The 24,104-nt window shown below is 37.9% G+C and overlaps 1 protein-coding gene across 4 annotated transcripts in view; it reads right to left on the bottom strand.

Annotated features, from left to right (window-relative positions):
• ZNF521 (zinc finger protein 521) overlaps positions 1-24,104 on the bottom strand; it is a 312,704-nt gene that overhangs the window by 131,828 nt on the left and 156,772 nt on the right. For 3 of the 4 annotated variants that reach the window (XM_061399719.1, XM_061399720.1, XM_061399717.1), the window contains one exon: positions 11,013-11,097. In XM_061399719.1, coding sequence (XP_061255703.1) covers positions 11,013-11,097 — 85 coding nt within the window. The remainder of the gene's footprint in view (positions 1-11,012; positions 11,098-24,104) is intronic. The other variant, XM_061399718.1, reaches the window with a different exon arrangement.

Genomic DNA, 24,104 nt, shown 5'->3' with positions numbered 1-24,104 from the left:
ACATTAAAAATTAATTGCATTACTGAGTGGATTAAGGTTTAAATTTCAATTCTACAGTATGTGCATGAGAAATGACAGCTCAAAATCAATGCCCCTTGGCCCGCAATCGGAAGGGTGTATACTTGAACAGCGCGGGCCTGGCGTCACTGGCTGAGCCATTTTAAAAGACTTGATAGTTCAATTGAAGGTGTGTCAGCTCTAATTCCACATTTTAGTTTGAATGCTGCACAGCAGCCCTGCCTTATAAAAAGAAAAACAACAAGAGTTGCCCTAACCATTTGGAAAAACAAATGGACACAGGTACTAAAATTATGACAGCAGAGGGGTTAAACTGTCACCCCAAATTTACAAAGAATAACTCAAGCTAAAACCTTGTTCATAGCTCTATTTAATAAGAACACGGGATCTTTGACTTAAATCCACACTATTTTCTATCAGTTACTGAGCGACAGTGGTTGGTCAGGGTCAGGAAACAGGCTATTTTGTAAAGTATGTGTGTGCTCAGTTAGTCATGTCCGACTCTTTTGCAACCCCATGTACTGCAGCCCTCTGGGCTCCTCTCTCCATGGGATTTTCCAGGCAAGAATACTGGAGTAGGTTGCCATTTCCCTCTCCAGGGGATCTTCCCGACCCAGGGATCGAACCTGTGTCTCCAGCACTGGCAGGCAGATTCTTTACCACTAAGCCACCTGGGAAGCCCCTATTTTGTAAAGAGATAATACTAATATGTACAATACTCATAATAACTTTATTCAGTGTTTTAAGGAAGCTCAAGAAGATACAGAAAATACCAATCTTTCCCTAAACAGTGATCCTGCATAAGCTCCCTCGGTAAATTATTAAATCTTTCTGGGGGGAAGGGTCAAATGAATTGATCATCCTGAGGGTAAATTTATAACATCTAGATGAGGCGTATGAAAAGAAATGGGTCACTTTTATTCACAGCAATGTGTCTTCTAAGAAGATGAAGATGAGGAACATTATGAACAGGATCAACAGGGTAATGCAGCATCAATAAGGTCCCTCCAAGCCACCCAGGGTACCTGGGGTTGGAACTGAACGGTGATCGGTATGGGCTGAGAGAAAAAACACGCTGCCTGCAGTGTTCCTTAAGATCCCCTCTGTGTTGCACCGGTGGCCAACAGCAAGTTCACCGGCAAGAGAGTAAAGGAGATGGGAAGTAATAATAACAATAAAAAGAATAATCAGGTGCAAATGGACCCTAAGGTGTAGTAGTGATCCCCGTGCAACAATCACCCTTCACTGCAATTTACTGATGTGGCTTCATTACAATACAGCATATAAAGGGGCAACGTACCATGTGGACTCTTTGAAAGCTGTGTGGTTTGAAGCAGCACACGCCACCCTAGCAGGCGCTGCTCGGGGAGCTAGGTCAGATTGGGCAAAAGTGAAATTCCCTGCAAAAAAAATTAAATAGAGATGCAACATGTGTACAGCATGGTGATATATGGGGGGAGGGTGGGGTAAGAGGATAAAAGGTTAGCAGGGAAAGGTGTTTCCTTTGTGAACTATTAAAGGCATTTCAAATTAATCTGAATTAAAACATCCTTTGAAGAGGTAACAACTTGTGGCTCTGTTAAAAGGAAAAGATAAAGGATGTGATGTTTCCTGTTTGGGAAAGAGAAACCAGCCCTGTTTCCTATTCTGATTCTCCATGAAATGAACTTAAACCGTGCTCTTAGGTGAACTTCAGCACTGTGCGTTCAGGTTACTATTATTTAAAAGGAGAACATGACTGGCTTTTCCCATTCTGGCCTGCTTCAGCTGAAGGTCTTAGTTTTCAGCCAGTGCTCAGAAGATGCCGAAGCAATGTGTTAAGGGGAAAAAAAGAGATTCTTTCCTCACCAAGGATCATTGAGTATGTCATTGGTTAATTCTTGTTCTATGCTCCTCATTAGCATGACTCTCAAGTTTCTGGTTATCATATCCGAAATATTAAGACATAATAACTACGAAGGTGCAGATAATTGGATATTAACCAGAACATACTTGACTGGGCAGGAGGTAGGGCCCTGCTTAAACTAATCCTGAAATATATTAATCACCAATTAATGAAAGGGTTTCGAATTCATTTTCTATTACAGAACACCTCCGAGTATCTAAGCTTTTTCTAACAAAATGACTTGGAATAACAAGGTAGAAATAAGGAATACGGCCATCTGATGGTAGCTTGAATTAATTCTTCACAGCCTGTTGACAGGTAATCATGAAAACTACAGTTCAAGCCTTGATTACAGTTATGAAGCCTGATGGGAAGAAGTGGGGACAATTTCCAGTGTTCAGTGGCTTTGGTTTCAATTCCAAATTTATTCCTTTCAATGGCAGAGCCATGGCTAAATATTTCAGCAGAGAGCTGTCATAATATTGTCTGAGTCTTTCAGCCTAGGCAGACCTTGAGCCCTCCAAGCTCACAACAGATGTACTCTTAAAATAAAACCAATTAATGGGAGCCTGAGAGGTCTAGCAAAGGCATGCTTTGTACATAGTAAACAGGAAGTAGTAAGAAGCTGATGAATATATTGCAGGATTAAAAACCTTGACTAAGTAGTGATCGAAAAGTCACCACCACGTAGATGGAAATAAAGTAATGCTGAGAAAAGAAAATAGAAAAAAAAAAAAAGAAGAAGAAGAAGAAGAAGAAAGAAAACAGGAGGAGAACCATAGAGAGAAGGGAAGTCAGTGGTTATAAAACCCCCTACTAAGCTTCCCAGAAAATCTTCTGCACCTATTTCACTGAGTTAGAGAAATGGCTACCAAAACGCCATTCACCTTTAAAAAATCTTCTCAGGACATTATTCTCACAAACAGATTCTCATATCTTTTCCTATGTAAAACTGTGGCTCCCAGATTCTCTGAAAAAAAGACTTACACATTTTTACATCAGAGAAAATAAGGTGTTTGGCTGAATGCAACCTAAGTCAGGGACTGAAATAATGCCGTCTCTCCATTTTCCCTGCCTTGAGTCACTTGACGTGATGAACCTCGTAAGAAAACTGTCATCTCAGAGTTTTCTTTTTACTTCTGTTGTGGGTTGAATTTAATTTTAATAGTTGTTAAATAAGGACTCACGGCGGATGAACTAAGATACACAGGCAAGTGGGCCCTTTTATCAACAATTTTGCCATAGAAATACACAAACATTTCAATGGCTCTTCATTAGCAAACAAATCAACAAGTGATATTTTAATGCCTGACTTTATTCCATCTCTGTGGGGACTGTAGTTGAGAGTGTGATGTACAGTACAGAGAAAAGAATCATCAGCCACAGCGTCCCAGGGCTCTCTCCATTGAGGACTTCGCAGCCTCCGCTTAAAGAGTGCATTTAATTGACTGATAGACAGTAGCTTCTTTGTTCACAGAAGACAGCGAAGTAATGGCAGCTTGAAAATCGTACCATCTACAGGGTCTCCTGAGACTAGTAACAGGGGGATATGTGTCAGGAATAAATAAATAATCTAATTATTAAGCCACTTCCTGTCAAGTTAACTCCAATTTGTTGGCTTTTGAAGGCAACAAAACGAGGCATTTTTCCTCATTATGCTTCTCTTTTTATACCAGTGGTAATCACAGGCGGATTAAAGGGTGCCTGATTGCTTTTCTTTTTTTTTTTTTGTCAAGGAACTGAGAAGCAGCCAACAGTACAGAAAAACAGAGTTGGGGTTAGAAGAAATTTCATGCTTGTCTCCTTTCCAGCTCCCTAACAGCCCACACGGCTGCCCCATACAGAGCCGCCAGCTGTACAGCAAATGTGTACCCTCCAACTGAGGCCTACCGGGCCACAGGCGCCATTCTGAGAGCTGTGAGATACCTTGCAATCTTGGCAGGTAGCTGCTGCTGTCATCGGCATAATTCTAAAGGTGACCTAGGAAGCTCATCAGCTCACCAAATGCAACAATATGAGCCACTCAAGTTCAACACCCACTCTCCACATTCCTTTGTTTACTTGCTAGGAATGGCCCCGTGACTAGGAAATCACCTATGGAAATAGGTCATCAGCTACCTTTTCTCTTTATGCGTCTGAACTGATCCTGCGGAATTAGGTCACAATGCTTATGCATATCTGGGCCTGTGTGTGTGTGTGTGTGAGTGTGTGTATGTAGGATCCCTCTATTTATCTTTGGTGGATGACTGTACCCGCCTTCCATTCAGAAATGTTTTGCAAACTTCATGCAGAAGCAGACAATCACTCCTATTTGATAATCAACATATCTAATGGAGAGTGGACGGGTATGCCCTGTGGCATATTCTCCAGCAAGTCAAAGTGTGTTAGTCACTCAGTCGTGTCTGACTCTTTGTGACCCCATGGACTGTAGCCCGCCAGGCTCCTCTGTCCATGGGATTTCCCAGGCAAGAATACTGGAGTGGGTTGCCATTCCCTTCTCCAGGGGATCTTCCCGGCCCAGGGATCGAACCTGGGACTTCTGCATCGCCTGCAGATTCTTTACCACCTGAGCCTCCAGGGAAGTCAAAGGAGAGGACAAAACTAGAGCCAGGAGCCCCACCAGCATGTCTCAGACAGTCACACAGAACTTTCCATCTGGCACAGACCCTGCCCAGTGTCTCTGTACAGAGCCTAGGAAGGCAGGCTGGCATCTCCATAATTCTGCTTGGGAACAACATTCTTATGAGGTCTCTTTTAGGACCATGTGTTCTAAAAAGGAACAAGAAACTGCATCTTTCATCTGTCGGTGGGCTTAGTGAAAACCCCCAGCCTCAGGGAAAATGCACATGACGAGAAATGTCTGAGAAGCTTTCTTAAGGGCTTGTAAGTTAGAAACTCCACTAACCACCAGTATTTTTCACTCTTGTAAATTAAAGCTGCTAGATGCAGGCTAAAACACAAAACAAGGGTTAACGTTCTGATGTGTCTTTTAATAGCTTAACACTGACATAAGAGAGAGGCCTCAAAGATTTCTTGAAAAGTGGGTTCAGAAATAAGAATCCAAAGAATCAAGATGAGCTCTTGAAAACTGGATCTTATTCCAAAAAAAAAATTTTTTAAGGTCTTTTTGATTTTGTATTAAACTGTCTTTGTTTTTAGGAAGGCTGATGGTATGAGAAGCTTGGTCATTTCCTGTGTCCCCACTTTGCATTTGTTCAACGGTGTAGCTGCGTTCTATTTATGCCTGCGTATGTCCTTTCTGAATATATCTTGAATTTTTGTTAAATTGCGCAGATAATTAAACCCTCTTCATATTTACAGTCTGCTTCATTGGTACCATGAATTCTGTTTTCAGTTACTGTCTGCGGATTCCCTCTCTGAACGATTTCATACGAAGCAATAACACTTCATTTTACATAAGTTTTATCTGATGTCCCCATACAGAGCTGCCAGCTGTACGGCAAATGTGCGGTTCTCAAACTGAGGCCTGCCGGGCCACAGGCGCCGTGTGGAGAGCTGCGAGGCACCTTGCTGTCACTGGCAAGCTTTCTTTGCCATCGCTGTGACCATCACTCCACACTGCACACAACTTAAAATCATCTGATTATTAGAATTTGTGGCCCACACTCCATTTTATCCTTTATTTAAATCTATCCCCAGATCACACATTTGTTTAAATGTTTTGGCTGGTTTACAAATCATGCCGCCATCTGCACAGTAGGTGTGACACCATTTTTTTAGACAAAAGTTACGTGGCAAACAAAGATAAAGTCATTTGAAATGCTTTGGTGTTTGTTATTCTGCCGGGCTCACTTGGACCAACTCGAAGAAATAAATAGAATTATCTGTGTAAATCGATGAACATCTATGAAAAACAACACCCAGCAGAATGCCGAGCTTGCTCCATTACCTACGTTAATATCATGACAGCTGAGGAGAGATGACCTGGCCCACTTCTCATCTCTCCTGTACAGATGGCTATTAAAGAGAAAGTATCCCTTTTGTATGGTCCATGTAGAAACCCTTTATGGGCTTTTCAAATAAGCCAGCATTGCCCACATGAGGGTAGCTTTCTGTTACCATTAAACTGCCCAGATTTCATCTTTTTTAATCCAGCTCTTGATGAAATTAGCCAGTATTTCAACATATTTAACACCAAATGCTTATTTCTTAATTCCCTGAGTTTTGTAAGCAATCAACTGAAGATGACTTAAAAAAATTCAATAGTCTTCTCATTTAGAACTCATGTAAACTCCAGAGAACTTATGGACTTTGAGCTCTTAGGATAGTGCAGGTAGACACACATACATAAACACCGACCCATATACGCATTGTTGTAGATCCACCATAATCATGTTTTTTAAAAAGCAGCCAATGAGAGCTGAGCATTTAAAGAGCAACATGGCTCTTAATCTTCCTATGCAGAGATACGTATCTTTGGATATTTCCCCTTCAGACACATAAAATCCCAAACCACTACAAACCTCAAAATATTGGTTTTAGTCTATTCTAAAGCAAGAGCACTCAGGCTGGAATGTTTCAGAAGTGATGCTGAATATCACAAAACTAATGAAGATTAGTCACATAGCACACCATCTACTAAAGAAACAGAAGGAAAAGGATGCCATTTGTGACCTTGGGCATCAAGCAAATTTCAGAATATATGAATGTCACTTGCCACAAGCACAGACAGAAATCTCAGCACACTGTACATGCATTTTTTCTGCCTTAATATCAGTGATTTATATCACATGGAACAAAATACATAGGGTGGGTATTGTCCTGCGTGCACTACAGAAAGCTTGAATCCTTTCCTTGATATTTAAAAATTGTAACTATTCATAAAGCATGGAGTATTAGAGATCTGAATAAAAATAGTCAATATCTATGCATCCACGTTTTTATATTAGCTGTCGTTTATAGTCCCTAATTCTAGTTTTGCTTCACTAAGAGATAAATACATTTACTGCTTCCAATGCACCAAGTGTCACCCTGACCCATCTGGGACACATCTGTTACTGACTATTTGTTGATTTTCCCCCTTTTTTTTCCCACAAGAGTATTCTCTGCCACCTTAGCTACAATTTTTCTATTCCAACTGGTCTTTCTGATCATACAAAAAATAAACTTAAGTAATCATTTCTGTGCCAATTTTAAATAATTCTTAGGTAAATGGTTTATGCTCATTCCCTTCATATTCTTCACCCAAGAACTTTGAAAGCAAGGGCTGGAAATGGCTATGCTATACCCTGGCCACTTGTCCTCCAAAGGCTATGACCGTAGCAATCAATTCCAAGGATAATGATATTTCTCCCCTTTGATCAGTTCTTTGTCAAGCTGACTGGCCTTCGATGGTGAGCTTGCTGCTGGTTGTCTACCACCAGCCGCTCGCAATTTGCTCACTCTGTTTCATGAGACAGTTGTTTCTGGCTGTTTGGAACACATTGGTCTCTTTGGGGATTTATGCGCTAGTTGCAATGCCAACCTCCGTAGTGATAGAAATTTCTTTCGAACTAAAATAGATAATTAGAGGCTGGTAATTATTGGTCAAGAATTATCAGAGTGAAAAAAATTAAGCTTCTCATAAATAGTTCTTGGCAATGTCATCTCTTTATATTATCGCATGCCTAACAGCCCTTTATTCAGAGCACTTACAAATTTACTCTACTGCTGTTGAGCCTCATAATTTTATATGAGGCAATCCCTTTGCTGGGTGAAACACATTTACATTCTCTGGTCTCATCACTATCTGTGCTAATCCATACGAAATAATAATAATAATAATAGAAATATCAAAGGGGAGAAAGCAATAAATATTTATTGTGCTGATAGAAGGAGACGAGTGAATAATGAATTAAAGGACACAGTACACAATGGCTTCTTTCTGCATTCTCAGGTCAAAAACCAGAGTAAACTATGGGAAAGAAACAAAGGAAGACAAGAAAAAATTTTCATCTGTGCAGACTTTAAAAGAGGGAAATCTTTCCCCCAGGAAAGCTGTTAACGTATTTTGTAGCTCTTGGCGGTGGGAGGGGGGGGAGGTGGTGGGGGGCGGGTGGTGTATGTGTGTGTGTTTAAAGAAGAGAAACCTCTAAATAGTCGCTGGTCTGATTTCTTATTGAAACTGTGTCAAAATGCGATCGAGAGTGAGGTTTTCTTTTTTCCTTAAGAGACATAAGTCAAATCCCAAATGCATGTTTATTGAGTAATTATTCCTGCAACTCAAAGCACGTGTCCACACCTCACTGCAAAATGGCACTTCGGCACAGCATCTCCAGTGTATACCTGGTAGAAACACTGATGGGTTTCCTTTCACAAATGTCCCTGGCCAATAGTCTGAGACCAGCACATCCAGAAAGAAGCGTGGAGGTTCCCTGACATTGAAACTGCATTAAAACATGTGTGCTACGTGGAAGCAAATGCAAATGACTTGGTCAAAGAAGGACTTTAAAGTCACACCTCATTGGGTCATCTGCACACCCTGTTTTCCATCAGGTGACATAATTTCTCCTCCAGACTGATTGAAATGGAAAACAAAATCTGTAAAAACACTATAGGCCCTCTTAACAAAAAGAGTAAGAGGCTTTTCAGATAGCCTCTAATCCCTCTTCCTTGCTAAATATCCAGTTGAGATTATTTTTTGATTAGACAAAAAAAGATATACAGATACACAACCTAAAAATACCTACCCTCGATGGAGGTATTTTAGCCAACAGAATCATGCTGCCTGCCTCATTTGAAAAACTAAGCATCACACTGGGATTTTAAAAAGGGATATCTTAGCCTTTGTGACATCCTCCCGGTACACATTCTCTCTCTCTAGATACTAACAATGCAGAGAGGAAGAAATGTAAGGACTTGGATACATGGTCAACAGATATAACAATTAAATGGCTACTATTCTTTTGTTTAGGTCTCAAGTGTAAGAGAATTACATATTTTATTATTAAAAAATAGCGTGAATATTAACTACCTAGGCCCTCTGTGAAAAGGAATCGAATTTTCTTCTCTGATGGAAGGTGAATTGTTAAACGTTCAGATCCCAAGAGGAGGTGAGTGTCATATTAATCCACCATAAGGTAGAGGCGGGGAAGCTTTGGGAAAGCACTAATGATGCAAGGAATATTAAGGGAAATACCAAATGAAAGGTATAAAGCAATTTTAAAAAAGGACCAGGGCAAACCAATGAACATTTTGGACAAATGATACTAAAATAAAAAATTCTTCTCATGCTCAGCATTCCATTCAGATTCTACTTGGCAAAAGAACATTAATAATGTGTTGAAAATATATTCCATTTGTTCAGCTGGGCCCTGGGATAAATAATAAATCCAGAACCAAAAACAAGTTTACAAAGAATAAAACTAATCAGAAGCACAATGTTTCACTAAGTTTTCCATAAGCTGCAAAGTTCCAAGAAATATTTTCACTAACACCCTTGTAAAACTGTGGCCTAATGCAGAATCATGACTGACTGCCACCAGTAAGCTCTACTCAAGAAATAAAGGGATGGAAAATATTAACACTCATATTTGGAAAGAAGAATTCATTTTTTCTAACCCATGTGTTTCCCCCCATGCCAGTCCATTTTGAAAGTTTACATAGAGTATTTTTTGGAATCCAAAATAGAAAGGAAAACATAAGAAACATTTCAGTCTCTCTTACATGTTCTCATTATCTTCTGAACACTCAGTAAAACTGTCAATGTTATTCTGGCACTTTTAAGAGTATTTCCATTTAATGTGGAAGAAAATTACTAATAATATTAGTACTTATATCTGGAAAATATAGATAAAAAGTAACCAATATTTTAGCCGTTAGGTATAAGCTGTATATTGTATAATTAAACGCTTAGTCTTTTGTAAACTACAATCCTGCTAAAGACCATCATTTGAAAACTATAAAGCAAATCCTACTGAAAACCTATTAATAAAGTTTCCAACATACTTTTGACTTCATCTTCATTAATAGCTACAAAGTCATTAGAAATTTCGTTATTTTTGGAGCAACCTTTCTACTGCACCCTCTTAGAATGCAGCTGATTAGGTGTGTGATAAAACTTGTTTACCCCTGAAAAGGAGTTCAGAGTCTAAAATGCTGAATTTTCTTTCCTTTCTTAGAATTTGATAGACGGAGAGCATGAGGTTGATCAGACTTTTGAAATACCATATCACAATAATTTATGATATTATAAAATACCATGAAAGCAGTATGAAATTAAAAAAAAACTCACATCATGTAAAAACACAAATGAGGGACAAAAATAGTATAAAGTAATAGCAACTGTCATTTTACTAGTAGAAAAAGATCTGCTTGATAAAGTTTAATTGACTGGTAAAATTCTTAGTGTTATTACTAAGTGCTTATCAAATTAAAACATAGGAGGTAACCCCAGAGGAATTAAGGGATAATGGGACAATAAGAGTAAGTGAAAAAATTATCCTTTTAGCTCTAGCCCATGTAAAAAATGCAAAATCCCTGAAAACACAGGCTTAGAGTTACCTTAGAGATCTTTACCCGAACTGCTTTTATAAAAATCTGCATAAAATTTGGTGGGGAATAAAAAATGATGACTGAATTCTTTACATGATCTTTACGATCATGATTATTTCCAGGCTGTTGAAACCATACATATAAAATTATTTTATGGCAATTTAAATTATTTATGTTTCCCTATCACAAAAACTCACCACTTTAGATTTGGATACAAAGATGCTTAAGCAACACACAGCAGTGCCATTACCATAATAACTTCTGAAATTAAAACCTGTCTAAAACTCTATGGAAAGCTAACATCCAGTTCATTAACCATTCCTGTTAGTTTTCAATAATGCAAAAATGATTAGAAGTTTAATTTGTTAATCACCTGTGTTTTGACTGGCAGTAGATATATAATCCTCTGCAGAAGTCTAAACTAGCCCTTGCAGAAAATAAAATGTGCTAATGCCTTATCAGGCCTAATAATAGTAATAAAAAAATCAATCATGCCTAGGTAAATGATTGATGGCTGAACAATTAATTCATCTTTAACTCTGTTTAATTATATAGGCATTGATGTACACAAGGAAGAGGAAAATCTATCTGTAAGAAGCTTTGGAGTGTCACTTACCAATCATGTGATTTGCAACGTGCACCTGAATATCCCATTCATTGTAGAAAACCATCTGACACTTGATGCACTGATAGGTCTTCTTCTGAGAAAACAAGTACAAACAGAATTACTTAGACACATGCATCTTTTAATTTTTTTCTTAAAAAAACAACAACAAAAAAAACCAACCCTACCTGGTCACAGAATTTTCCTGAGACCATGGTCTTATATATGTTGTTAAATACATGTCTGTAGGGCTACTTGGGCAAAATTCTGTGAGTTCCCTACTATGACCCATGGCTTGATCCGAACATTATGTTTTTCGTTGCAAACAGTTGGAAGAAATGAAGACACATAATTACAGTACAATACATGTTTAAAGATTCCTACATTATAAAAACAGAAGTTGGTATTGAAAATACATGTAAAGCGTGGCTGAGTTTCAGAAACCTGTGTCTTTGATGATCAGGCACACTTTCATTCTGAACAACATGACTGCAGGGTTGCTTCGAGATACCCATACAAAACAGCCAGTAAGTGAAGATTCACAAAATCTAGCTAGGAGATTTAGAGACGATAATTTTTAGCTGAAGTATGAAATTTAGATGATGTTTCAGAAGTTGCTGAACACCAGCATTTAAATACTTATCTCCTATAAAGAAATCATGTCATATCGAACATTCTAACACCGTTTCATCACTACACAAAAGTCTTGTGAACAGACAGAACAGTATTACAATTCTTGTATCATAAATAAAGAAACTGAGGTCCAGGGAAGTAGAATAATGTGCCTAATGTCACAGTGCCTTACAGCTGGTAATAGAAATAAGTTCTCTCTTCTTCCCCCAAACTTTAAACTTTCTGTTTTGTATTGGGGTACAGCCGATTAACAATGTTGTGGTTGTTTTAGGTGATCAGTGAAGGGACTCAGTCATACATATATATGCATCCTTGCTCCCCCAAATCCCCCCTCCCATCTAGGCTGGCACATAACATTGATCAGAGTTCCATGTGCTATACAGTAGGTCTTTGTTGGTTATCCATTTTAAATATAGCAATGTGTACACGACCTTCCTGAAGTCCCCAACTGTCTCTTCCTCCTGACAACCATAAGTTTGTTTCTTAAGAAAAACCCTGACAATCACCAAGGAGGATTTACTGCGCTGAGCTGTAAATGTGAGTCTCTTTCTGTTTTGTAAGTTCATTTGTATAATTTCTTTTTAGATTCCACCTAAAAGGGATGTCATATGATATTTCTCCTTCTCTATCTGACTTACTTCATTCAGTATGACACTCTTCAGGAAATAAATTCTCAATTCTAAAAGTAGGGCTCTTTGATAAAGGCAGCCTTTACGATTTCTCATCTTTATCTCTGTGTCCCCTATACGGCTTAGTACATATTAGACGAATTCAATAAGTAAAGTATTGCTTTTAAGTCTTCCAGAACACAGTTATATAATTGCCTTTATGATGAAACTTGATAGTTACAACTAAAAACCACCTTGGAAAACAAAAATAAAGCATTATGAAATATCCATTTGAAACTCTCCCGAAAGTGAGAAAATGACATTTGTAAAATCACATCAATGACAGTTTGTTAAGGCGTTCTAACAGAATTACCACTTCATCAGCAGTCATATAAAATTGCTTTACTAATGGTAGCAATAGAAAATATCAGCCTGTCAACTGCAATTAATTTTAAAGAACTCAACAAAATCAAAGTTAAGCAAAAAAAAAAAAAAAAAACAAACCAAAACAGTAGCATCCTTTTATTAGCAGTTAAAATGATAAATGTTTTTAATGTAAAGTTTTAATTATTTTCTCTTAACATAGTATTTGCTTCTGCGTCAGAGGATGGTATTCCTTGAACGACACAGAAGTGCAGGCTGATTTCCAGCAGAAGCTTTCTACATAATCTAACAGGCTTTGTACATTAGGCATGTTGTGAATTGAGTGTGCTGGGTCTAAATTTAACACGGACTTGAAAAACCCTGACAATCACCAAGGAAGATTTACTGCACTGAGCTGTTTACAAGATGCTTTTGATGGTGACATATAGAGCAACATGTGTTGTGTAAATAACATCGCTCCCTTTTTTAACAATATTTCCCTTTAGAACTAGTTAGAAAATATTTCTTACTCCCAGATGACCTACATTATATATTGTTTATTAGCATACTTCCAGCATCATTCCTGATATGTGACCTTGCTGAAAAACAAAGAAACATAAACTTAATGGCTAGTCTTTTCTCTTGTTAGCACAGTAAAACATACAATATGTCGAAAACCGTCTCCAAAAATGATGACTGATGAATATGTTGGTGGAATATACGAGGGCTTTTTTTTCTCTTGGTCTAATAATAAAGAATAAAATCACTTGACAAGCCCAAATAATAAAATACCAGCACTTACTACTGCCTTCAAAATGAACTGACACATTGGAAGATCTATGTATACCAGTTTTCTTTATCATTGAAAGAAAATGCTTTTGTCGCTACTACTGATAATTCAAATACTAATTCTACTCTGAAGACAATATCTAAACTGTTACTTTATATTCTTATTAAGAGAGTCATATTCTGATGTACAAGCTCCTAAATTTGGGACTAGGTGGAGTTAAGAATTTAATGTGATCAAAAACATGGTCTTAAAATGCTATAACTTAAACTTCATCTTGTCATACATCTCATATCTCCTAAATAAAAAGCAGTGATACACAAATTTGGATGTGCTGTGGTTTTCTTTTTAAAGCTTTTGTATAAAATTCTTTTTTTTCCCCTTGGTTTGGGATTGACATGCACACAGTGCTATGTTTAAAATGGATAACTAATAAGACCTACTGTAACAGCACAGGTAACTCTGCTCGATATAATGCAACAACCTAAATTGGAAAAGAATTTGAAAAAGAATAGATATGTGTATATGAATAACTGAATTACTTTGCTGTACACGTTAAATTAACACACCAGTGTTAATCACCTATACTCCCATATAAAATAAGAAATTGAAAAAATAATAAAATCTACTTAAAAATAACAGACATAAAAAATAGCCTATACAGACCACTAAAAAGTAAAATTCATTTTTACCCTCAAATTTTTAAACTAATTTAAAAATGACCTTTAAAACATTCCTTATTATAATTATAGACTCTTATTCCTTTTTATAATCATAGACTTATATTCCTTATTATAATTATAAAATATATAATTATAATTATAGCAAAATATTTGAGAGACCCCTGCCTTTATACTCTCTGTAAGTAAAGTGACTGTAACCTCTGGAAGTGTTGGCTCATGCCCTTGGAGGTAAAGCCACTGCAGCTCTGTACAGCTGAGTTTATGAAAGAATTCTTCCTCGTTCTCAGCCCAAACCGACTTTTCTGCTACTTTGACTCGATGGTCCTAAGTTCAGGCTCTGCAGCTATAAAGACCAAGTTGAATTTCTTGTCAAAAGTCACAGTTACAGGAACCCCTTTGCAGACTGAAAATAGAGGTTTGGTTTAAGAAATGCTTTAAGCAACTTTCACCAGCCTTGTTATTTTCTTCCACGTCAGTTTTTTCAATAAATAGAGCTCTAAATCAAGCACAATCCTCCAGGGACTCCCTGACCCCTGAAAAGTAAAGAAGGACTGTTTTCTCCAGTAGGACAAATGCTTCCATCTATACGGGCTTCCCTCGTGGCTCAGACGGTACAGAATCTGCCTGCAATGCGGGGGACCTGGGTTCAATCCCTGGGTCGAGAAGAAGAAAATAGAATTCCACTCCAGTATTCTTGCCTGGAGAATTCTATGGACACAGGAGCCTGGTGGGCTATAGTCCATAGGGTCTCAAAAGAGTCAGACATCACTGGGTGACTAACACTTCCATCTATATAGAGGACAACTAAAGAAAGTCAAGTGAGATCGTTTCTTTTAAAAGCAGATAAAAGTAGAAACAGAACTTCCATTGTTTGGGCTCCAGATTGGCCTTTATCAACGCTTAAGTTGTCAATTTACTTGAAATGCTAATTCAGTACAATTTTTAAAAGAGACTTTTTTTTCATTAGCCTTTTTTTAATGTGCTACTTGGGAGTGGAGTTGTCATCTCCTGATTGTTCTCTTTTGTTTTCTGATACTGATAGATGTAATTATCAAGGATACAACTTTTTCCCAGCACCTCATTATTTTTGATTGATTTTGAGAACAATTTAAATGTGCCTTTTTGACATTCTTGTTTTCAGTGATACTCTGGTTAAGGTACTCAGAGACTTTGAGAAAAGAGCATCTCATAAATTAAAAAAAAATGATTAGGATCTCTAATAATGTATACTTAAAAAAAAACACATTATTCTGATTAACCTCCCTCCCCATTCAATCTATATTCCATTAGGACTTAGGCTTCACATTTAGCCTCATCAAATTAAAAAAAAATTATACTTTGTCGTTGTAATTGCTTTGATTTTTTTAAAACAAAACACTAAGTATTAAAAACCATCAATGAATCCATAGTAATCCTCCAAAACAAAAGGAAAAAAAAATCTCAGCTGCTGCCATTGAAGAGACACTTACACAAATCTCTTGTTCTGAAAATTGACAATAAAGTCACAGAAGCATCATGATTTTTTAGGAGGAAGTGTAGTTCATGCTTTTTTGATGAGGGAAAGCTTTTCTTTCCCAAAGGCTGACAGTAAGAGATGACAAAATTAGAAATCCACTATTTTGCAATGCCAATAAAATGGTCCAGGATAATTATTAGAGTGTTAGTGGCTCAGTTGTGTCTGACTCTTGGCGACCCATGGACTATAGCCCACCAGGCTCCCCTGTCCATCGGATTTCCCCAGACAAGAATATTGGAGTGAGCTGCCATTCCCTTCTCTAGGGAATCTTTCTGAACCAGGGATCAAAACCCAGGTCTCCTGCATTGCAGGCAGACTCTTTACTGTCTGAGCCACCAGGGAAGCTCATTAATGGATGCTAAAATCTTGAGGAGAAAGGTTTTTCTGAGAGACACATTTCTCATCCTTTGACAACAGCAAACAGAAAGGGGTATGTCCCTTCACAGTGACTTATCTGGTGGTACTCTCTATAATCAAACTAGTTAGCTTACAACTACAAATAGTGGACATTACGTCTCTCTCAATGTGATACAATATGAAGTATAATACATCATAATAAAGTATTCCTATCTAAAACATATGTGCGTGTGCTAAATCACTTCAGTCCTGTCTGACTCTTTGAGACGCTATTGATCATAGCCCACCAGGCTCCTCTGTCCATGGGATTCTCCAGGCAAGAACACTGGAGTGGGTTGCCATGCCCTCCTCCAGGGGATCTTCCTGATTCAGGGATCGAACCCGCGTCTCTCACATCTCGTGCATTGGCAGGTAGGTTCTTTACCACTAGAGCCACTTGGGAAGCCCCTACATGAATCTAATTAAGCCATTAGATGAAATATCCAATTTTCAGGAAATGCAGGGAGAGAGGAACAAGTGTTTCTTTGCAGAAAAAAATTTACGCAAATCCAGAACAGTCTTCAAAACAAAAAATACACTAGGCCAGTTATCTTCAAAAGTTAATGTGTAAGGGAGAACAAAACTGGAAAGACTGTTCTCAAATAAAACAGAGAAAAGTGACAGCAATAAATGTAGTTCAAGGTGAATGCAATGTGTAGTTTCTTATTTAGGTTGAAAACATATAGAAAGATTTGGGGGGAAATTGAGGAAATATGAATCTCAGCTGGTTATTAGACAATATTGGGGGATTACTATGTTAACTTTCTCCATGTACTAATGGTATTATGATTATATGGGTGAATGTCCTTTTTATTAAGAGATGCAAACTGAATGTTTAGACATGAAATGGCATGATGTTTGCAATTTACTTTCAATGGATCCAGAAAAAGAGCATATATGGCCACATATAGATAAATATGGCTAAATGTCAACAATTATTAAATCTAGGTGCATGTGTGAGCATTTTCATAATAACAAGCAGGAATAAATGTATAGGGTAATTCATAATATGTAGTTCTATCAACATTAAATCTCATCCCCACTGTTCACTTTATATTCCTACACGTGGCACACACTAAAAATAATTTGTGCTTAGTTGTTACAAATAGCTTTGTGAACATTTTTGTATTGTTTGGAGGGATTTTTCTGTTTTTTTTTTTTTTAAACAAATCTAACATATAAATACTAAGAGGCAAGAGCCATTGTTGATAATCATTTCTGTAGTAAAGTAGTAATTTCTTACAATTGAATTATAAGCTTTCCAGGTGGTGCTAATGGTAAAGAACCAGCCTCCAATGCAGAAGACATAAGGGACATGGGTTCAATCTCTGGGTTGGGAAGATCCCTGGAGGAGGGTATGGCAACCCACTCCAATATTCTTGCCTGCAGAATACCAGGGACAGAGGAGCCTGGCGGGCTATGGTCCATAGGGTCTCAAAGAGTCAGACACAACTGAAGTGACTTAGCATGCATGCATTCAAAATTGAATCATGTTTTACAACCTGTAAAAACTCTTACGGGTGAAAATCACTAGCAACAAAACTGTGAAAATAAAGGAGGGATTATTACGCTCATTCACAGATTAAATGACAACTCATGAAGACTGTGAATACCATAACCAAGGACAAAATTCTTACCCTGGCTCCCACCCACTGGGTTTTAACACAGTTTAATCTCTGACATGATCATGGCATGATCATCATGATCCCTGAACCAAACTAAGATCATGGCATCTGGTCCCATCACTTCATGGCAAATAGATGGGAAAACAGAGGGAACAGTGGCAGACTTTGTTTTGGGGGGTTCCAAAATCCCAGGGACAGGGGAGTCTGGTGGGCTGCCATCTATGGGGTCACACAGAGTTGGACATGACTGAAGTGACTTAGCAGCAGCAGCAGCAGCAAAATCACTGCAGATGGTGACTGCAGCCATGAAATTAAAAGACGCTTGCTCCTTGGAAGAAAAGTTATGACCAACCTAGACAGCATATTAGAATACAGAGACATTACTTTGCCAAAAAAGGTCTGTCTAGTCAAGGCTATGGTTTTTCCAGTAGTCATGTATGGATGTGAGAGTTGGGCTATAAAGAAAGCTGAGTGCCAAAGAATTGATGCTTTTGAATTGTGGTGTTGGAGAAGACTCTTGAGAGTCTCTTAAGACTGCAAGGAGATCCTACCAGTCCATCCTAAAGGAAATCAGTCCTGAATATTCATTGGAAGGATTGATGTTGAAGCTGAAACTCCAAATACTTTGGCCACCTGATGTGAAGAACTGACTCATTTGAAAAGACCCTGATGCTGGAGAGGTTGAAGGCGGGAGGAGAAGGGGACGACAGAGGATGAGATGGTTGGATGGCATCACCTACATGATGGACATGAGTTTGAGTAGGCTCCGGGAGTTGGTGATGGACAGGGAAGCCTGGCATACTGCAGTCCATGGAGTCACAAAGAGTTGCACAAGACTGAATGACTGAACTGAACTGAACTGAAACTCTGATCATTTGCAGGCAGTTTTAAAATTGCATTTTAGATACATTTTGAAAGAAAGTTCTCCTTAGAATTGTTTAGTGCTTTGAAAGTGAAAGTGGCTCAGTTGTGTCTGACTCTACAGTCCATGGGGTTCTTGAGGCCAGAATACTGGAGTGAGTAGCCTTTCCCTTCTCCAGGGGATCTTCCTAACCCAAGGATCGAACCCTGGTCTCCCACGCTGCAGGCAGATTTCTTACCAGCTGAGCCACCAGGGAAGCCGAAGAATACTGGAGAGGGTAGCCTATCCCTTCTCCAGCGGATCTGCCAAACCCAGGAATCCAACCGGGGTCTCCTGCATTGCAGGTGGATTCTTTACCAGCTGAGCTTTGTGCTTTGGTCCCTGACAGTGCCAATGATGGCATGAGACTTGCTGATGACACTCAGTGAACCATTTCTAGCCAGTTTTTACTAGTCCCAGACTCTTGACCAAGGTCGATGGAACAGAACTGGCTCCTCAAAGTTCCCAAGATTTTCTTTTGTGTTCATTGACTTGAAGTTTTATTGTCATATTTTCAACTGTATACTTATCTGTCCTGCTCAACACTGAAAGAACAATTTCAACCTGAGCATTCAGGTGTGTCTCCAATCCTAAAATTTTTTATTGATCATTTCTTCAGTTTTTACGTATCTCTCACACATTCTCCTTTCACTTCCACTGGCAGTCCTGGTAGACATAGAGCTGCAGCCTCCCAGTCTATCCTGCAAGTATCTTTAACTATTTTTTCATGCATATCGGCTGTCTTCTTATTCCGATCTATGTGATTTTCTCTGTACTTTCTCTAACCATTGGCTCTCTCTTCACTGGTACTCAGTCTAGAGTTTATCCCGTCTGCAAGAGCTTTTATTTCGATTAACATTTGTCATTTCTAACATTTCTAATTTTAAACACAAGTGCTCTTTAAAAAAAAATTCTACTTGGATTTGCTCCAAAATTTGTCACTCTTTTGAGTGAAAATCATACTTTTGTTTATCTTTCTGAGCTCCAAAACATACTTATTTCAAAGTCTTTGTCAGACTGTTCCATATAATTAATTTCTTCTGGAGTAGAATCTTGGTCTCATAGCAGTTGGGTTTTATTTGTTTGTCTGCTTTACTACATGAATCTAATGAATCACTCACATATTTTGGAATCTTGGTTCAAAGCCCATTTGCAGTGAAAGATTTTTTTATGTGCTCATTCCTCCCTTTCTAGTAGATTTGCCATTGCTTCTACTTGGCCATCCAGGCTACCAGACCAGGCTAGGTCACACAGGGGCATTTCCTGTGTATCTGTTGTGCTACAGGGGTGTGACAGGGCCAGCATACAGCTAATTCAGTTTTAAGTCACAAACTGTATCTCTCTTTCTGCCCCTTTAATTCTCCAGCTCAGAAGCCCGAGATTCACACACTGATCAACAATAGAACAGTTCTTCTAGTTTCCTGTCATGAACAATGAATTTTCTCCCCAAGCCCTGCTCTAAAAAAGTAGCAGGTGTGGCTTTGTCCCATAGGTAACAAGAACCCTAATTAACCTTCTCATTTCAGGAATGGAGTTCAGCAGACCCTCTGGCTTTAACCCGGATAACTGCTTGGTTTTTAAATTTGGTTCTCAGATCTCAAAGGTAGATAATTGTTTTGAACTTGACTAAATCCATTTGGTTTTCTCCCTTTATATTTTGTCTATCATTGTATGTGGTCTGAGCATCAAAGCATGAAGTTACAGAACTATCTTTCAAGGACATTTCACAGCCTGTCTATGTCACCATTCCAAACTTTGGTGGTGGCTATCATGGAAGAATTAGTCTCAAACTCAGTCGGAACCCCCTGAAATTAAGATGTGCCCAATGATGCTATAAAATACTCATTCCAAATAAACTCAGCAGTCTTAGTAGGAAAGCAACTTTAGGATCCTCTTTCTGCAATTAGTTAGTATGCAGTGGCTTCATCATTTCGCTGTGTGACAAATCATTTAATGGCCCCAAGTCTTAGTTTCCTTCCCTGTAAATTAAAAATAATAAAACTCACATTTAGAGTTGATGTGAGAAGCAAGTAAGAACTATATAAAAGTGCTTAGTACCATGCCTACCATGTAGCATGTCTGCATTAAATAGAACTACCTTTATTACTCTTTACTTGACAGGTTATTATGGGGATGGAATGGAATACCTGATGAGCTGTATGGCATAACAAAGTTGCTTGTCAAAGATTATTTCTCACTCTTCTGTGGACTTGAAAACTGCACTGAAATTTCTTTAGGGCTTCCCTGCTGGCTCATTGGTAAAGAATCCACCTGTCAATGCAGGAGACATGGGTTCAATCCCTGGTCCAGGAAGAACCCACATGCCACAGAGCAAATAAGCCTGGGTGCCATAACTATTGAACCCGTGCTCTGGAGCCTGAGAGCCACAACTACTGAAGCCTGAAGGCCCTAGAGCCCGTGCTCAGCACCAAGAGAAGCCGCTACAGTGAGAAGCCCACACGCTGCAACTAGAGGCTGGCCCCACTTGCTGCAGTGAAGACCCAGCACAGCCAAACAAGCAAAGAAAAAGGTAAAAATTCTCCCTTAAACTAGAATGCAGTAATTTAGATTGTATCACAGTTATCAAGGGTTAAACAAATGTTTATAAAATAAAATGTCAGAAATTAATAGCATGAAGAATGTCCCAAGTTGGTGACAGGGTTGTGGGTGGGAAGGAAGAGGAGGACCTGTAGAACATGTAAAAAAGATTCAACCTCACTCGTGGAAAAAAAAGCTGTTTTCAAGGACTATAGCAATACGCATTACCATTCTAAGAACAGATATATTACACATGAGACATATTTAAGATGAGTGGCACTTTTATTCGGCAGTATTTTGCTGGCAAGCAAGTGGATATTATACGTGAGTGAAAATAATGTACCTACAGCTTTCCACAGATACTTAATACTTCAGATATTTTACTAATTTAGTTTGGTCATTTTCCAAGTAATTCTGAATTTGTGTGAAAATAAGTCACTGAACAGAGAGGGGGGAAATGAGTAAAGTGGAATGAAAGCTACTAATGATGAAAAGTTCACCCAAATAATTAATTTTAAAATGCCAGGATCAATTTTCTATTGTGTGTTTTTACGGTGGTTAAAAGGAAGACATTACAGATGTAGTTAATGTCTAGATATTAAAGACTGTATAAAACTTTACAGAATGTCTGACATATGCTAAGAGCTTAATAACCAAGAGATATGCAACTTGATTCCTAAACTCAAGGAGAAAGGAACACATTCAAAGATTAAACTGCTACAAGGATTTTGCTCACCTAACATAGTAAAGCGGTTCAGGACCAAGTACCAGTCAATGTTGGCAAAGAGAAGGCAGTGGAAACATACCAGATAAGAATGGGTTAATATGGTCTACAAGCGTTAGAAAAAGCTCCCTAAGAAAGAAAAGATTTCACCTGAGGTCTAAAATGGAAATAACTTCCTTGAATTCAGAACTGATACAAAAATGTCTACTACATGCCAAGCAAGTTGCTCACAGTCTGTTGCGGGTATTTGGTGGAATAAGAAAGGTAATTCAGAACAGAATAAGGACTAAAGAAGACTGCTCTGGACAGGAAAATAAAATGATAGAGAACGATTAGTCAGAAAGAATCTGGAGAAAGATTTCTGTTTTAAATGACTCAGAAAAATGCAATTAAAAAAATTATAGAGAAATTTTGCACAGGCACATGTGGTATAAGAAAAATATATATAAGAATATTTACTGTACAAATAAAACCCAAAACTCCATGAAGACATGTCTAAGCTACTCCCAACTCTGAAATCAAGGGGTAAAAAAGAAGAACCATTTTTTCAGCTCTTCTTGGATTCTCTCTGAAAATTAGATAAAATAACATTAAAATACTTTTAAAGGTATCATTAATAGTCAAAAAACAGGAAATAATTAAATCTGCAAAAAAAAAAACCCTGTTTTTTCTTATGTTCTATGAATTACACTAAATTTCATGGAAGGAATTTATTACCTTTAAGTTCATGAAGAATTATTTTATTTTCTTATATGAAATAAACTGTCTCCTAACAAATTTCCTCAGAGATTTGTTTTTTTATGCTCTTGAACTTGATGTCTAACATTAAAAACTGAATTTAAGCCTAAATTTCCCTTGGAAAGGGATGCTTTATTAGACTTACTTATTCATTCTAGTTCTCCAATTTCTCCTGATTCAGATAACTGAAGTCTCTTCCAAGGGACCTAGCGTATCTCCTCTACTAAAAGATCTTCATCTAAATGATCTTATTTAATGTTACAGATTCAGCTGCAGTTTATTTCTATGCCATTGTAAACTGACCTGAATTAGTCTCCTATAATGTTATCCATAAAGTGAACACTCAATAAATTTTGTTCACTGACTGTTCAATGGACAGTCTTAAGAGGTGTCGCACATTCATGATTTTCGTTCCTAAGGTTCTACTTAGGGGTTGTCTGTTTCTGCTGGCAAATCTCTCTTCTACCTTACACAGTACCAGAAATCAGTGAAGTGGAAGAAACTGAATAACATAAACTAAATTATTTCTGTAGTAAAGGTTAAAACAAAACAAAACACTGTTTGTGCTGGATGTTTTTGAGTTAAGGAATTTGCCCCTAGATGGTTAGATAGGATCACTGACTCAATGGACATGGGTTTGAGCAAACTCTGGGAGATAGTGAAGGACAGGGAAGCTTGGCATGCTGTAGTTTATGGGGTCGCAGAGTCAGACATGACTTGGCAACTAAAAAACAATCACCCATGACTAATATTTTGCTGGTTCCTAGTTCAAAGGGATTTACGATTCACAGTAATTAACTTCCTGTACTGACTGTTTTGCAATCATTCATATCATTCAAGAAAGCTATGAAATGGGGAGTGGGGAAACTGTAGTTTAAATAATATCTTTTATACACATAAATCTAAGAAGTCAAAATTCTTGCCTTACACCAAATTAGCATCTATTTTTCTTGTCAGTTATTCCAACCATACACTCTTTGTTTTTACCTTAAAAAGTCTGAAACACCCCTTCTGTCCCACCATCGTCAAAATGAAGATGTGCGGCTGGAAAACACTGGGGATATACAGTTGGAGAAATGGAGAAATGGGAACATTAAGTACTGTATTGCAGGACCATTAAATTGCACCATATGTCCATGGAGATCCAATCCCAAAAGCTGGCAATACATTTTAAAAACCCACCAAGTTCTGTGAGCGAGAAAAAAAATATTTTAGGATTCATTAAGACATATTTTCTTAAGTATATAACTTCTGTCCTAAAGTCAAGTTGAGAATGCAGTCTGGTGAAGTCTTCACAAGGACTAGTACCATTTACTAGAGATTCATCATAAATATCAAAAGGCTGTCACAGGAGTTTTATTTCATATTAAATCATAAAAGTTTCCTCTTGATTCTCTTAGAATTCATTATATGCTGTATCAAAATTGTTTCAATAAAATTGATTCATCTCCAAAGGGCTGTAGGGGTAGGAAGAGGGCTCTGTCCTACCCATCCTGTGCCTATGCAAGACATAATACAAATATTTACACACAGTTAATTAACGTGTGAATGATGGATACCTGTACATTGTAAAATTAAAAAACCAAAATCTC

Source organism: Bos javanicus, chromosome 24, assembly GCF_032452875.1.
Source record: "Bos javanicus breed banteng chromosome 24, ARS-OSU_banteng_1.0, whole genome shotgun sequence".
Classification (NCBI taxonomy): domain Eukaryota; kingdom Metazoa; phylum Chordata; class Mammalia; order Artiodactyla; family Bovidae; genus Bos; species Bos javanicus.
Note: the sequence above shows the minus strand (reverse complement) of the source record. Positions and strands in the feature narration are given on the sequence as shown.